This window comes from Ranitomeya variabilis, chromosome 3 (genome assembly GCF_051348905.1).
Source record: "Ranitomeya variabilis isolate aRanVar5 chromosome 3, aRanVar5.hap1, whole genome shotgun sequence".
Classification (NCBI taxonomy): domain Eukaryota; kingdom Metazoa; phylum Chordata; class Amphibia; order Anura; family Dendrobatidae; genus Ranitomeya; species Ranitomeya variabilis.
Window position 1 is genome coordinate 765,809,426 of NC_135234.1, and position 13,779 is coordinate 765,823,204.

Sequence of the window (13,779 nt, forward strand, 5' to 3'; positions counted from 1 at the left end):
AAATTGACAAGAGATTTCAACGCAAGATTGTGCAGATGTTGGATAAAGACCCTCGACTAACATCCAAACAAGTTCAAGCTGCCCTGCAGTCCGAGGGTGCAACAGTGTCAACCCGTACTATCCGTCGGTGTCTGAATGAAAAGGACTGTATGGTAGGAGACCCAGGAAGACCCCACTTCTTAACCCGAGACATAAAAAAGCCAGGCTGGAGTTTGCCAAAACTTACCTGAAAAAGCCTAAAACGTTTTGGAAGAATGTTCTCTGGTCAGATGAGACAAAAGTAGAGGTTTTTGGGCAAAGGCATCAACATAGAGTTTACAGGAGAAAAAAAGAGGCATTCAAAGAAAAGAACACGGTCCCTACAGTCAAACATGACGGAGGTTCCCTGATGTTTTGGGGTGGCTTTGCTGCCTCTGGCACTGGACTGCTTGACCGTGTGCATGGCTTTATGAAGTCTGAAGGCTACCACAGCATAATGTAGGGCCCAGTGTGAGAAAGCTGGGTCTCCCTCAGAGATCATGGGTCTTCCAGCAGGACAATGACCCAAAACACACTTCAAAAAGCCCTAGAAAATGGTTTGAGAGAAAGCACTGGAGACTTCTAAGGGTATGTTTCCACGGTCAGGAAACGCTGCTTGTTTGACGCTGCGCAGAGCTGCAGCGTCAAAAAAGCAGCGTCCAGATGTTCCAGCGTAGTGGAGGGGATTTGATGAAATCCTGTCTCCACTATGCGTGGAAACCCGCACGCGGCGGCCCTGCGACTCCGGACATGCTGCGCGTCTTTTCAGATCGCAGCATGTCCGTACACCTTGCGGGGACGCTGCGTCCCCGCAAGGCATATCACAGGGCCCTATGGGACAGAGCGATCATCCCGGATGTGAAGAGTTAACACATCCGGCATGATCGCGTCCCATTAAGGGGGCGGGGCTTAGCGCCGAGCGGCTTCGCCGCTGCGGCGATACCGGCCCCCATCCGTACCGTGGAGACATAGCCTTAGGTGGCCAGCAATGAGTCCAGACCTGAATCCCATAGAACACCTGTGGAGAGATCTAAAAATGGCAGTTTGGAGAAGGCACCCTTCAAATATCAGGGACCTGGAGCAGTTTGCCAAAGAAGAATGGTCTAAAATTCCAGCAGAGCATTGTAAGAAACTCATTGATGGTTACCGGTAGTGGTTGGTCAGTTATTTTGTGCAACCAAATATTAGGCTGAGGGTGCCAATACTTTTGTCTGGCCCATTTTTGGCGTTTTGTGTGAAATGATCAATGTTTTGCTTCCTTCTCTTTTGTGTTTTTTCATTTAAGACAAATTAAATGAAGATAATAATACCAAAGAATTTGTGTTTGCAATCATTTTCAGGAAGAAACTGAGTATTATCTGACAGAATTGCAGGGGTGTCAATACTTTTGGCCACAACTGTAGGAGCCGGGTTATTGGAGTTTTTGGATGATCCGACGCCCTCCTAGCCCCTCACTGGACACCACCGATCTAATAAGACGCGACTCTTCGCTGTTATAGACATATTTTTATTCCAAACTTGTGAAATTTAATAAATTAAGACATAATTTGTGGAGAAATAAATAATTTATCCATAGAAAATTCCATAAATAGTTATAATACAGGAATGTAAAATATATCTACAAGATGTGCTGAAGGGGGCGCCGGCGAGGGGGGAGTGACGCCATGACGTACAATGCCGAGATCGGACAGACAGGCTCTTATGGTGGTTTTATATATATTTCAGAGCTGCATTCACTATGCTGCAGGCTTCAGAGCGGAAATCGTCACTCCTTGCATGTTTAGTGTCCGGTGATTTGATTACTGGGAAGGGTCGACGACGTCACACCGGACACAATGAAGAGACCCCCCTGCAATATAGGAGCTCAGTAAGCCGCTAGGTGTGGGGGTGTCTGTCTTCAAGCATGCTGACTGTTTCTTATAACAACTGGCAGAATTATGAATACAGCTCTGGAGCATAATAGATTTTTTTTTTTTTTACTCGGCCCTCCAAACAGCCTCACCCCTTGCTAGTGGCAGCTCCTGAACTACATGTCCCAGCACACCTAACCACTCAATGATCCAGAGGAGTGGAGACCCCGGGTATCCGGGAGGGGTCCAGAGAGGTCACCCTCATTTCTTATCAGGAAACTGTGCTGCAAAAATCCTGGCGATGCGATTCACCTCGGCCTCTGGGAGTTCGGCGCTTGTCATCCTGGGGACTGGGCGATGGCGACGTCGGAAGGGGATTCCTCTAGGGGCCTCAGCGATATCCTCATCCTGTAAAGGGAAAGGTCAGCGGTCAGTGTGTGCAGCACCCTACATCTCACCAAGGACCGGGTACAGATCAGAGCCGTCCACGAGGGAGAGAGCCCGGCAGTATGGTAGCGGGAGAAACAACCAAAAACAGAAGAAATGTCCGACAGTGTCAGTATCCCACAACCCGAGCGTCAGCGTCATTATCCCACAACCCGAGCGTCAGCATCATTATCCTGTACCCCGAGTGTCAGTGTCATTATCCTGTACCCCGAGTGTCAGCATCATTATCCTGTACCCCGAGTGTCCGTGTCATTATCCTGTACCCCCAGTGTCAGTGTCATTATCCTGTACCCCCAGTGTCAGCGTCATTATCCTGTACCCCCAGTGTCAGCGTCATTATCCTGTACCCCCAGTGTCAGTGTCATTATCCTGTACCCCCAGTGTCAGCGTCATTATCCTGTACCCCCAGTGTCAGCGTCATTATCCTGTACCCCCAGTGTCAGCGTCATTATCCTGTACCCCCAGTGTCAGTGTCATTATCCTGTACCCCCAGTGTCAGTGTCATTATCCTGTACCCCCAGTGTCATTATCCTGTACCCCCAGTGTCAGCGTCATTATCCTGTACCCCGAGTGTCAGTGTCATTATCCTGTACCCCGAGTGTCCGTGTCATTATCCTGTACCCCCAGTGTCAGTGTCATTATCCTGTACCCCCAGTGTCAGTGTCATTATCCTGTACCCCGAGTGTCAGTGTCATTATCCTGTACCCCGAGTGTCCGTGTCATTATCCTGTACCCCCAGTGTCAGTGTCATTATCCTGCACCCCGAGTGTCCGTGTCATTATCCTGTACCCCCAGTGTCAGTGTCATTATCCTGTACCCCGAGTGTCAGTGTCATTATCCTGTACCCCAAGTGTCAGTGTCATTATCCTGTACCCCGAGTGTCAGTGTCATTATCCTGTACCCCGAGTGTCAGTGTCATTATCCTGTACCCCAAGTGTCAGTGTCATTATCCTGTACCCCCAGTGTCAGTGTCATTATCCTGTACCCCGAGTGTCAGTGTCATTATCCTGTACCCCAAGTGTCAGTGTCATTATCCTGCACCCCGAGTGTCAGTGTCATTATCCTGCACCCCGAGTGTCAGTGTCATTATCCTGTACCCCGAGTGTCAGCGTCATTATCCTGTACCCCAGTGTCAGTGTCATTATCCTGTACCCCGAGTGTCAGTGTCATTATCCTGTACCCCAGTGTCAGTGTCATTATCCTGTACCCCAAGTGTCAGTGTCATTATCCTGTACCCCCAGTGTCAGTGTCATTATCCTGTACCCCAGTGTCAGTGTCATTATCCTGTACCCCAAGTGTCAGTGTCATTATCCTGTACCCCAGTGTCGGTCACATTATGACTCTTCTGGGTGACGAGTGTCTCCGGTCTCGGAGCTCCCTGTGGTGCGGGGGTTAACAGTACAGTCAGCAGCGGCCATTGTGCAATGTCCCCGTCCAAGTTTGCAGCTAATTTCGGAAGCGGCTGATCCCGCTCCGTCAGCCGGACTGAACCGGCTCCAGATTATCAGCCGCTGAACTCTGTACACAGTGAGAAGTAGGAAGAGCCGAGGAGGACGTCACTGGGGAGATAAGCGACACATGGCAGGTTACTGCATCAGGGTCAAAAACCAGGAGGCTCAGGATGAGCAGAGTCAGGTGTCACCCCCAGACAGGGAGTACATATATCTATGGGGGATAACCGGCTCTGAGGTCAGAGGAAAGGGTTAATGGCCCATACAGGTATGCTTTATTCGCAGGTTTGTGATACGAGACGCTCCGTGACCCTGACCTGCGGGGTAACGGCCGCCGTGCTCCTCACACCCTACCTGCACAAATAAAAAAATGTCCCAATGGCCGCCCCCCGCATCACCCCGTGCACCAGTGACCCCTCTGCCCTATCTATGGAGAGGACGGACAGTCGTATTATAAGTCTCCTGTGTAATCCTAAGGACGGGTAATATTGGGGCGCTCAGTGTGACACCCGGATCAATACATTTTCCATTGAATTTTTACAATTTCAGAATTTTACTCCAAAAATAATGAAAAAAATAAAAAAACCTCCTAGACAATGCCGCCCTCTGGAGGCTGCTACATGGAACCGCTTATTTAAAGGGAACCTAGCTAAGACAGCTAAGACAGTGGCGATCAGTAACGCGCTGCACTCCAGCTGCTGGGAAATGGTCAGGGCATGCTTGGAGTTGTAGTTTCACAACAGCAGGAGTGCGGTATTTTATGACCTCAGGATATTCTTTTGGAAAGAAGGACGTATTTAACAATCGTCACTAGAAGCCCCCGTTACGGGTGATGACAGCACACAAGACGTGCGTGTGTTATGGATCTTAGTCCGTGGCCGGCGCATATTTGCAGTATAAATTTACAACAATTTCCAGAGTAAGTTACCTATAAGTTAGTGGCGGCCCCGACCCTCCCAGCTAAACTTCACCCACTCCTCAAACCTTTTGAAAATTGACAAGAAAAAAAATCATAATTATTAGCAATCACTTAGTGCAGAGCAGATGTGGTAAATCACAAGGGTGCCATCTGGTGGTGAAAAACGATGCTGCAGAATTACATGAAGAGGAGTTTAAGGGATATAGATGATCAATCCTCAGACGTCGGCCATCGTCCCATTGATCAGTTATTATTAGCTTTGGTGGCATCTGGACGTACGTATACTGTGGCCGCCGATCGGTGGTGGTGCTGGGCATGGGACCCCCACAGATCTGCCCGGTTTCAGATCCTGCAGGACGGCCCCTCTGCACCCCATTCCCCTAGTTATAAATGCACTGACAGCGCCTCTGATGATAATATATATATTATATATATATATATATATATATATACATATATACAGTGGGGCAAAAAAGTATTTAGTCAGTCAGCAATAGTGCAAGTTCCACCACTTAAAAAGATGAGAGGCGTCTGTAATTTACATCATAGGTAGACCTCAACTATGGGAGACAAACTGAGAAAAAAAAATCCAGAAAATCACATTGTCTGTTTTTTTATCATTTTATTTGCATATTATGGTGGAAAATAAGTATTTGGTCAGAAACAAAATTTCATCTCAATACTTTGTAATATATCCTTTGTTGGCAATGACAGAGGTCAAACGTTTTCTGTAAGTCTTCACAAGGTTGCCACACACTGTTGTTGGTATGTTGGCCCATTCCTCCATGCAGATCTCTTCTAGAGCAGTGATGTTTTTGGCTTTTCGCTTGACAACACGGACTTTCAACTCCCTCCAAAGGTTTTCTATAGGGTTGAGATCTGGAGACTGGCTAGGCCACTCCAGGACATTGAAAAGCTTCTTACGAAGCCACTCCGTCGTTGCCCTGGCGGTGTGCTTTGGATCATTGTCATGTTGAAAGACCCAGCCACGTTTCATCTTCAATGCCCTTGCTGATGGAAGGAGGTTTGCACTCAAAATCTCACGATACATGGCCCCATTCATTCTTTCATGTACCCGGATCAGTCGTCCTGGCCCCTTTGCAGAGAAACAGCCCCAAAGCATGATGTTTCCACCACCATGCTTTACAGTAGGTATGGTGTTTGATGGATGCAACTCAGTATTCTTTTTCCTCCAAACACGACAAGTTATGTTTCTACCAAACAGTTCCAGTTTGGTTTCATCAGACCATAGGACATTCTCCCAAAACTCCTCTGGATCATCCAAATGCTCTCTAGCAAACTTCAGACGGGCCCGGACATGTACTGGCTTAGGCTACGTTCACATTAGCGGCGGGCGCCGCAGCGGCGCCGCATGCGTCATGCGCCCCTATATTTAACATGGGGACGCATGGACATGCGTCGCACTTGCGTTTTGCGCCGCATGCGGCGCCCGCGTCCGAGCGCAGAGGACGCAGCAAGTTGCATTTTTGCTGCGTCCAAAATCAATTAAAAAAAGGACGCATGCGGCGCAAAACGCAGCGTTGTGCATGCGTTTTGCTGCGTTTTTGTTTGCGTTGTGCGCTGCGGCGCCGACGCTGCGGCGCACAACGCAAATGTAAACGTAGCCTTAAGCAGTGGGACACGTCTGGCACTGCAGGATCTGAGTCCATGGTGGCGTAGTGTGTTACTTATGGTAGGCCTTGTTACATTGGTCCCAGCTCTCTGCAGTTCACTCACTAGGTCCCCCCGCGTGGTTCTGGGATTTTTGCTCACCATTCTTGTGATCATTCTGACCCCACGGGGTGGGATTTTGCGCGGAGCCCCAGATCGAGGGAGATTATCAGTGGTCTTGAATGTCTTCCATTTTCTAATTATTGCTCCCACTGTTGATTTCTTCACTCCAAGCTGGTTGGCTATTGCAGATTCAGTCTTCCCAGCCTGGTGCAGGGCTACAATTTTGTTTCTGGTGTCCTTTGACAGCTCTTTGGTCTTCACCATAGTGGAGTTTGGAGTCAGACTGTTTGAGGGTGTGCACAGGTGTCTTTTTATACTGATAACAAGTTTAAACAGGAGCCATTACTACAGGTAATGAGTGGAGGAAAGAGGAGACTCTTAAAGAAGAAGTTACAGGTCTGTGAGAGCCAGAAATCTTGATTGTTTGTTTCTGACCAAATACTTATTTTCCACCATAATATGCAAATAAAATGATAAAAAAACAGACAATGTGATTTTCTGGATTTTTTTTTCTCAGTTTGTCTCCCATAGTTGAGGTCTACCTATGATGTAAATTACAGACGCCTCTCATCTTTTTAAGTGGTGGAACTTGCACTACTGCTGACTGACTAAATACTTTTTTGCCCCACTATATATGACCCCCGTGTAAACACGCACCTTCAGATCCGATGAGGGGATCGCTGGAGAAAGGCTCAGGAATCTCATCGACGCCTCCAAGTGCTCAGGAGGAAGGAAGAAGTTTGGGAGAAGGAGCGGATCCGAGCTGGATGTGGGAGAGTTAAGGAGGAGACAGAAAACAGTGAAAAAACCACAGGGAGACGAGACGGAGATGATGAGGGCTGAGGCAGCTGCAAGTCAAGGGGACGACTAAGTAAAGTAAAAGGTGAAGAAGTTTCAAAAAAATATATATAAGAAAAAAAAATATATAAAAATTAAAACAAAAAAAAAATAAATAAAAGAAAATACACATATTTGGTATCGCCACGTTCAGAATCGCTCGATCAAAGTAAATATATATATATATATATATATATATATATATATATATATATATATATATATATATAAATTCATCTGATCAGTTACGGCGTAACGAGAAAAAATCAAAATCACAGAATTATATTTTTTTGGTCGCTGCAACATTGAAATAATGTACGAGGCGAACAAAAAATCATATCTACCCCCAAATGGTATCAATAAAAACGTCAGCAAAATAAGCCACCGCCGGCCCCAGAGCCTGAAAATGGAGATGCTACAGGGCTCATAAAATAATGACAAACGCAAAAAGGAGATTTTTGTTTACTTACCGTAAAATCTTTTTCTCCGAGCCACTCATTGGGGGACACAGGACCATGGGGTGTTATGCTGCTGCCACTAGGAGGACACTAAGTAGACAGAAAGATTAACTCCTCCTCTGCAGTATACACCCCTTCACTGGATACAGTTTCAACCAGTTCGTTAGTAAAGCAGTAGGAGCATGAACAAAGACAACTATGTCAAAATCAAAGAAGTAACAACAAGCCAAAACAGGCTGACAGGGTGGGTGCTGTGTCCCCCAATGATTGGCTCGGAGAAAAAGATTTTACGGTAAGTAAACAAAAATCTCCTTTTCTCCTACGCCTCATTGGGGGACACAGGACCATGGGACGTACAAAAGCAGTCCCTGGGTGGGGAACAATATGCTAATACCCCATGTACCACTGGCTTACGGCTTAAGGAACTGCCGCTTGCAGAATGCGCCTGCCAAGGGCGGCGTCTGCAGAAGAGATAGAATGAATGTGGTAATGCTTGGTAAAAGTGTGCAAACTAGACCATGTCGCAGCCTTGCAGACCTGCTGTGCTGACGCCTGGTGCCGAATGGCCCACGAGGCGCCCACTGACCGAGTAGAATGAGCCTTGATCCCAGCTGGGATAGGAACACCTTTGACACGATAGGATTCTTGAATGGCTGATCGAATCCATTTTGCCAGAGTGGCTTTTGAAGCGGGAGAACCCTTCCTGGGCCCCTCTGGAAGTACGAACAGGACGTCTGACGTGCGGAAGGGAGCCGTCCTTGAGACGTACCGACGAAGAGCCCTCACCACATCAAGGGTGTGTAGAGCCTTTTCGATGCGATGGACCGGTGCCAGACAGAACGAAGGCAGAACAATTTCCTCATTGAGGTGGAAAGAGGAGACGACCTTGGGCAAAAAGGTGGGAGAGGTCCTCAATACCGCCTTGTCCGGATGAAAAATTAGAAAGGGAGGGCGGCAGGAGAGCGCAGCCAACTCCGAGACCCTTCTGATGGACGTGACGGCTACTAGGAAGACTACCTTCCAAGAAAGGAAGGTCAAGGCAACGTCCTGTAGCGGTTCGAAGGGAGTCTCCTGAAGAGCTCCGAGAACTAAGTTGAGATCCCACGGATCCAAGGGTGACTTGTAGGGAGGCGCCACACGGGAAACTCCCTGGAAGAAAGTTTTCACCGGCAACCTATTGGCAATCTTCCGCTGGAAAAGGACTGACAATGCCGAAACCTGACCCTTTAGGGAGCTAAGGGCAAGTCCCGACTCTAGTCCGGACTGAAGAAACTCCAGTATGGAAGGAATAGAAAATACTAGAGGAGATCGTCCCTGTGCAACGCACCATGAGAAAAAAATTTGCCAGGTACGGTGGTAACTACGCATGGAAATAGGTTTCCTAGCTCTGATCATGGTGGAAGACACCCTGGGAGAGAAACCCGCTTGGCCTAGAATCCAGGACTCAACGGCCAGGCCGTCAAAGACAGGGCCCTTGAGTTCTGGTGGTAAATCGGGCCCTGTGAAAGAAGATCCGCACGATCTGGAAGACGCCAGGGGACGTCGGCTACCAGCTGAACCAGTTCGGCGTACCATGCCCGACGCGGCCAGTCTGGCGCGACGAGAATCACTGGTACCCCCTCTGCCCTGATCTTTTTGATGACCCTCGGTAGTAGGGGAAGAGGAGGAAAAACGTACGGGAGGCGGAATTGGCGCCAAGGCAGGACCAGGGCGTCTACTCCGAGGGCCCGTGGGTCCAGGGACCGAGCAAGGAACTGAGGAACCTTGTTGTTCATTCTGGATGCCATGAGATCCACATCCGGGGTCCCCCAGCGATGGCAAATCTGCTGGAAGACCTCCGGGTGAAGGGACCACTCTCCGGAGGCGATGCCCTGGCGGCTGAGGAAGTCCGCCGCCCAATTTTCCACACCTGGAATGTGGATCGCCGAGATGGGCGAATGGTTCGACTCCGCCCAATGGAGGATGTGAGACACCTCGAGCATGGCCGTCCTGCTGCGAGTTCCGCCCTGACGGTTGATGTATGCCACGGCCGTGGCGTTGTCGGACTGGATTCTGACTGGATGACCTGCCAGAAGTCGGTGGAAGTGGAACAATGCTAGTCTGATAGCTCGAATCTCGAGGATATTGATGGCAAGGCGAGACTCTTGAATGGACCACCGCCCCTGGGCTGTGTGATGGTTGAAGACCGCTCCCCAGCCTATGAGGCTGGCATCGGTGGTCACCACCAGCCACCGTACTGGGAGAAAAGACCTTCCCTGGGTTAGGGAAGACTTCAGCGTCCACCACCTGAGGGTCTTCCTGACCCGAGGGGACAGGATGAATCGGCGGTCGAGGGAGGACGGGTTGCCGTCCCAAGCCGACAGTAGCGCATGCTGCAGCGGACGGAGGTGAAACTGCGCAAATGGGACCGCTTCCATGGCCGCTACCATCTGCCCGAGAACTCGCATGCTGGCGCGAATGGAGTGGGATACTGGACGAGAAAGACGCTGGGCACCCTGCTGCAAGGCCAAAGCCTTGTCTTGAGGGAGTATGACCAGACCGCGGGAAGTGTCCAGTATCATCCCCAGGAAGGAGATTTGTTGAGATGGAATTGGAAAAGATTTTTCGAAGTTTATCTTCCATCCCAGGCGAGAAAGAGTATCCACCGTGAGAACGACGGACTCTTCGCACGCTGGGTAGGAAGGACCCTTTATCAGCAGGTCGTCCAAGTACGGAATTACCACCACTCCCCTGGAATGAAGAATGGCCATGGCAGCCGCCATGACCTTCGTGAAAACTCTGGGAGCGGTGGCGAGACCGAAGGGCAAGGCCACAAATTGGAAGTGTTCCCCGCAAAAGGCGAAGCGAAGGAACTGCTGATGCGGAGGGAAGATAGGTATGTGCAGGTAGGCATCCTTGATGTCTATGGATGCCAGGAATTCTCCCTTTTCCATAGACGCGACCACAGAACGGAGGGATTCCATCCTGAAGTGTCGGATTTTTATGAATCTGTTTAGTAGCTTCAGGTCTAGGATCGGACGTAGTGATCCGTCCTTCTTTGGGACCACGAACAGATTCGAATAAAACCCCTTGAATCTTTGTTCTAGGGGGACCGGAATGATGACTCCGTCCTTTTGTAGTGCCCGTATTGCCTGGAGAAACGCTGTGGCCTTTGACCTTTGAGGGCAAGACTGGAAGAAGCGTGTAGGGGGGGGGGGGGGGAGGAAAATTCTATTTTGTATCCGGTGGACACCAGTTCTCTGACCCACTCGTCGGAAACGACTGAGAGCCAGGCTTGACGGAACAAGAGTAGACGTCCGCCTACTTTGTTGGAGTCCACCGGATGATGCAAGGAGTCATTGGGCGGAGGATCCATGGGATGCGGATCCCTTAGACCCGGGAGGTTTAGGCCTGGGTCTCCAGTTACGATTAGGTCTGTAAGAGACCTGGGCGCCTCGGCCACCGCGCGATCCTCGTCCTGATGCGGGGGTAGAGGATGTAGAAGACCAGTTGGTATTGGACCGAAAAGGCCGAAATGGAGGTTGCTGCTGGTACCGAAAGGACCGGGTAGGCTTTTGCTGGGGGAGAAATTTACTTTTCCCTCCGGTAGCATCCGAGATCATTTGGTCCAATTTTTCTCCAAATAACCGACCGGCCTGGTAAGGCAGGGCTGTTAGAGAACGTTTAGAAGCCGAATCTGCTCGCCAATCCCTGAGCCACAGGGCTCTCCTGATGGAAATTGCATTGGCGGCTGCCTGTGCAGCGCAATTGGCTGCGTCCATAGAGGCGTTGACTATGAAGTCTCCGGCCTGCGCTATCTGGTTAACCAGTATGCTGGCTTCTGGAGGTAAATCACTGGTGTTAGAAGAAAGAGTCTCGGTCCAGGTGACCATAGCCTTCGCCACCCAAGAGGCGGCGAAGGATGGGAAGAGAGACGCTCCTGTGGCCTCGAAGGCGGAACGAGCCAGATAATCAATCTGGCGGTCGGAGGGATTCTTAACGGAGGAACCGTCTGAAAGAGACAGGATGGTCTTGGACGCGAGGTGTGACACAGGAGGGTCCACCGAGGGAGACTGCAGCCAGTCTTTGACTAATTCACGAGAAAAAGGGTATTTGGCCTCAATGGACTTTTGTCCTATGAAGCGTTTATCTGGGCGATCCCTATGTTTTTGTACAATCTCCTTAAAGTGAGGGTGAATGACAAAAACCTTTTTAACACGTTTAGATTTCTTGAAAGACACCACATGTTCGGGTTCCGATGCGGAGTCCTCAGTCACCTTCAGGGTCTGGTTTACCGCCTCAATGAGAGAGTCGAGAGACTCTTGGGAGGAGGGGGGGTCCTGAACGTAGGAAATGTCGGACTCATATTCAGAGTCATCCGAGTTTGGGGAAGGGGACCTGGAAGCAGAGCTTGCAGGTACTGAAGGGCCCGCTAGCTCATGGTCAGGGGATGAAACGTGAACACGTTTTCTGGAGCCCCGGGTAGAAAGTGACCGGGTACGCCCCCTGCTGGTAGAAGAATCCATACCGTCGTCTGAATCCTCCACGGTCCGACCTGGAGGGGGGCCCCGGAGGGAGTTAATTGCCCTGGTTAGGGAAGCCACAGATCGTGACAGAGAGGTTGCCCACTCAGGGGGGCTAGGCTCTACCGGGTCGACGGCTGCGGCATCGGCGACGGTACCGGCGTCGGCAAGGGGCGGCTGCACAGAGGGCGAGACGCAATCTGCACACAAGGGGCTAGTGTGGGCTCGGGGCAGGGCCGCATTGCAAGTGGCACATACAGTGAAAAACACTGTGTGCTTCTTGTTACCCTTTTTTGTCTCCTTGGATTGAGACATAGTGCCTTAGGGACAGAGCGGGCAGTATACGCAGTGAAAGGGTTAAGCTTTCTTGAAACAGCTTACCCACGGTCCTGTCTGTGTCCCCAGAGAGAGATATGGCGGTTCTTTATCCAGGAGTTCTCCTTGTAGCGCTGTAGAAGCGTGGACTCCGTGCAGGGAGAGAGGAAATATGGCCCCCGAGATTTGGAGGGCGCCTCTCGTCCCAGACGAGAAGCGCCGATGTAGGGGGCGGAGCTACGGCCGAGGGAGGAGATGTTCCCCACTGCGGCCTACTCCGGCTGAAGAAGCCGGGGACTAAATTTTTTGGGGCCTGCCGACGATGTGCGGCGACGGCCGCGACGGAGCGCCGCCTAGCACCACCGACCCCCGGTCGGCGGTGCCTCTCCCTGGGGACCCGGACCGCATCGCTGCCGCTAAGGTGGAGCAGGGGAGAGTCCCCTGAAGGTACTTACAGTCGCCATTGTCCCGGTTCTCACAGGTCTGCAGGCGCTTCTGTGAGAATGCGAACTCAATCCATGTACCCTGGATGGGAATGGAGAGGCCCCTGATGCATCACGCTGCTGTAGCAGAGGGGGGCTGCGGCACAACATCCCCTCCGGACTGCATTCTTCTCCAGATTACATTGCTGTAATGCAGGGTCCTGGAGGGGGTTGGGGGAAATCGGGACCAAGAGGAACCGTTGCCCTGGCGCAAACTTTTCGTGCGCCATACGTCGCAGGAGAGGGATGGGGAGGTATACTCGCCGTGCTCGCCTGTTGTTGGTTCGGGGGAGAGCGGACCCTATGAAAAAAAGGACCCGTCGCCCCCTTCACTCCGTTAAATAAAAAATTTAAAATTTACATAAAATTAAAAAATCAAAAATTAAAATAAAGTTGGGGTCTGGGAAAAAAGACCCAAGTGCCTCCTAAGACACTAAGCAAGAACTGGTTGAAATTGTGTCCAGTGAAGGGGTGTATACTGCAGAGGAGGAGTTAATCTTTCTGTCTACTTAGTGTCCTCCTAGTGGCAGCAGCATAACACCCATGGTCCTGTGTCCCCCAATGAGGCGTAGGAGAAAAACATTTTTTCATTCAAATTTTGGAATTTTTTTTTCACCACTTAAAAAAAAAAGAACCCAGACATGTTTGTGATCTGCGAACTCGCACTGACCGGGAGAATCACAATCGCAGGTCAGTTTTAGCACTGAGTAAATAAAACTCCGTATTGTGAAACTTCACCGCACTTGGAATTTTTTCCCCTGTTTTC

At 50.2% G+C, this 13,779-nt stretch overlaps 1 protein-coding gene across 1 annotated transcript in view; it reads right to left on the reverse strand.

The window, feature by feature from the left end:
• Window positions 1-1,509: 1,509 nt before the first annotated feature.
• The window catches only part of C2CD3 (C2 domain containing 3 centriole elongation regulator), a 51,740-nt gene continuing 39,470 nt past the window's right edge, over window positions 1,510-13,779 (reverse strand). Inside the window, 2 exon segments of the mRNA XM_077298789.1 lie at window positions 1,510-2,276; window positions 7,077-7,182. Coding sequence (XP_077154904.1) covers window positions 2,130-2,276; window positions 7,077-7,182 — 253 coding nt within the window. The 3' untranslated portion in view covers window positions 1,510-2,129.